This window comes from Setaria viridis, chromosome 3 (assembly GCF_005286985.2).
Source record: "Setaria viridis chromosome 3, Setaria_viridis_v4.0, whole genome shotgun sequence".
Classification (NCBI taxonomy): domain Eukaryota; kingdom Viridiplantae; phylum Streptophyta; class Magnoliopsida; order Poales; family Poaceae; genus Setaria; species Setaria viridis.
The window spans coordinates 22,976,719-22,979,337 of NC_048265.2; the positions used below are offsets into that span (position 1 = coordinate 22,976,719).

At 46.8% G+C, this 2,619-nt stretch overlaps 1 protein-coding gene across 1 annotated transcript; it reads left to right on the forward strand.

Moving 5' to 3' along the window:
- Positions 1-1,037, forward strand: LOC117850448 (ribulose bisphosphate carboxylase small subunit, chloroplastic). The gene is made up of 2 exons (XM_034732274.2): positions 1-221; positions 333-1,037. The coding sequence occupies exons 1-2, from the start codon at positions 81-83 to the stop codon at positions 696-698; spliced, it is 507 nt and encodes a 168-aa protein (XP_034588165.1). The 5' UTR covers positions 1-80; the 3' UTR covers positions 699-1,037.
- Positions 1,038-2,619: the final 1,582 nt, after the last annotated feature.

The window sequence follows — 2,619 nt, forward strand, 5'->3', positions numbered from 1 at the left end:
GCCTCTCAAGCAAGACTGCCTCTTCTTCTCCTTCGTAAATACAGTACTAGTAAGCGTATACTAGCACTAGCTAGTAAGCCATGGCGCCGACCGTGATGGCCTCCTCGGCCACCTCCGTGGCTCCATTCCAGGGGCTCAAGTCCACCGCCGGACTCCCCGTCAGCCGCCGCATCAGTAGCACCGGCTTCGTCAGCAACGGCGGAAGGATCAGGTGCATGCAGGTAATATAATCGATCGATCTAGACACTGGAATTCTTGCTGTTACGTTGTTCATATAAATAATACAACTCAATAGGAAGTTTAGGAACTGATATGAGAGTGTCGTTGCTCAGGTGTGGCCGGCGGAGGGCAACAAGAAGTTCGAGACCCTCTCCTACCTGCCACCTCTCTCAACCGACCAGCTCCTGAAGCAGGTCGAGTACCTGATCCGGAACAACTGGATCCCCTGCCTCGAGTTCAGCAAGGTCGGGTTCGTCTTTCGTGAGAACAGCAGGTCTCCCTGTTACTACGACGGGCGCTACTGGACCATGTGGAAGCTGCCCATGTTCGGCTGCACCGAGGCCACCCAGGTGTACGCTGAGCTCGAGGAGTGCAAGAAGGCCTACCCTGACTGTTACATCCGTGTCATCGGCTTCGACAACCTCAGGCAGGTGCAATGCGTCCTGTTCATCGCCTACAAGCCCCCGGGCAGCGAGTAGACCGGCGCCGCCAAATAAAAAGCTTAAATACTGAGACTCTTCAGCTCCTGCATGGGCAACCATGAAGTGTCTGTTCGTTTTTTTTTTTGCTTCGTGTCACCTTGATTTTGTTTTTTTTTTCCTTGCTTGCTTCTGCTGTATCCATGGCATGCATGCGGATCTCTCCCCCCAACCGGAGAGTTATCTACATAGGACTAGCTACTATACAACTATCGATCGTTGGGTGAGGAACATGTGAATGCTAGCTCCGGCTATGATATGTAATATGGATACTAGAGCATACCCTGCCAATCCGCCGACAATACTAGATCATGGTTAATTACTGGTGTTTTTGTCTAATTTTTGTGTATCTTTGCTCAAACTTACGCTTCTACGTAAATCAAATGTCATGTATCAGATCAGTTGAGGAAATAAAGGCTTACAATACCTGTCCTTTTTATTACCCCCGGTCAGAGTTGCATACTTGCAACAAATGATTTGACAGTAATTATAATTTGATGGACTTATAAATTCTAGCTAGTTAAAGAGGATGAGGCCATTGAGTTCAAACACATACTTTGTGAATGAAATGGAAAATGTATGTATAATTCAAATAAGAACAATGAAGTCATTGATACGACAAGTGCAAAGGCAGTGTGTTTTATATTTTAGATCATGCATAGAGGTAAGAATCATACAACCACGCTCTTGTGTCTCCACTCCATGAGAGAAGTCCTAGTATCTATCGGAGTGAAGAGTGAACTGTGTGAACAAGTTTCTTAATTTTGAACAGAATCAATATAGTAGTAAATTGATATAGAATAATGCCAAGTCAGCAACTCAGCTTGCCACCACATATTCATAGATCGATAGCACCAAAAGGCAGATGACGATGACCCTAAAAGGATGTGAGACGAAATAGGCCACGTGCGTCACTGCTTTTGATTGGGCTCGTAGTAGTCAATCTAGGCATTCCCATACCATCCGACCTTGGATATTTTTAGGGCATTTAGTTACTCAAGGTAACGAATTACATTTAATGGTAAATCGATCGCTACGGGAGGAAGGAACTTTCGTCCACTCCGTTAGTACCGGTTGGAATTAGCACCAGTAGAAAACACACCTTCCATGCGCTTACTTTTATCTCAGTTTAAAGTTGGCCCAGGACAAAAAGGGGCGTACCACGGTAAGTTGAAATGGGGTGGAGTTTTAGTCACGGTTGGCATTTGCAACCGGGACTAAAGTCCCCCTTTAGTCCCAGTTGTAACGGCTAGTTACCAGCCACCAACGGCGCTCCCCTTTTGTCCCGGTTGGAGCTTCCAACCGGGACAAAAGCACACCCCTTTTGTCCTGGTTGGAGTTACCAACCGGGACAAAAGGTTTACTCCCGGTTGGTAACTCCAACCGGGATAAAACGGGGAGCTGTTTGTCCCGGTTGGTGTTTCCAACCGGGAGTAAACTCCCAACCAGGATAAAAGGGGTTTGTTTTTGTCCCGGTTGGAATTTTCAACCGGGACAAAAACTCCTCCCCTATAAAATCGTAAGACAGAGGCCTCTTCTTCCTCCTTCAGCCCGGGCCACTCCACTCCACAAGACAGAGAGCTTCATCCTCCTTTCCATGGCACCGAAGCAAGCCTAGGGGAGGTGCTGCCCAAATTTTTTTCCTTATTTCCGTGGGGATTTTACTCATCCAAAGTGTTGTGAAGGTTAGCTACTTCATTCTCCTTTCATTTATTGTTATTATGCTTTAGAGAGGGAGAAAAATGAGTTGGTTAGAATGAGGAAGAATGGAGAGGATGTGTGTATGCAAGCAGTGCTAAGGTATGAATTTTTGTACATATAGATGGCTTCTGCTGCTGGAGGTAGTGGCAATGGTGGGGGCGATCATCGTTCCTCTCGTGGCAAGGGGAAAAGCATAGTTGGCCCGTGTGATAAGCCAGAG

Coding starts and splice junctions, on each gene's coding strand:
- LOC117850448 (XM_034732274.2), top strand. CDS start 81: ATGGCGCCGACCGTGATGGCCTCCTCGGCCACCTCCGTGGCTCCATTC. Junction 222..332: donor GAAGGATCAGGTGCATGCAG/GTAATATAATCG, acceptor GTCGTTGCTCAG/GTGTGGCCGGCGGAGGGCAA.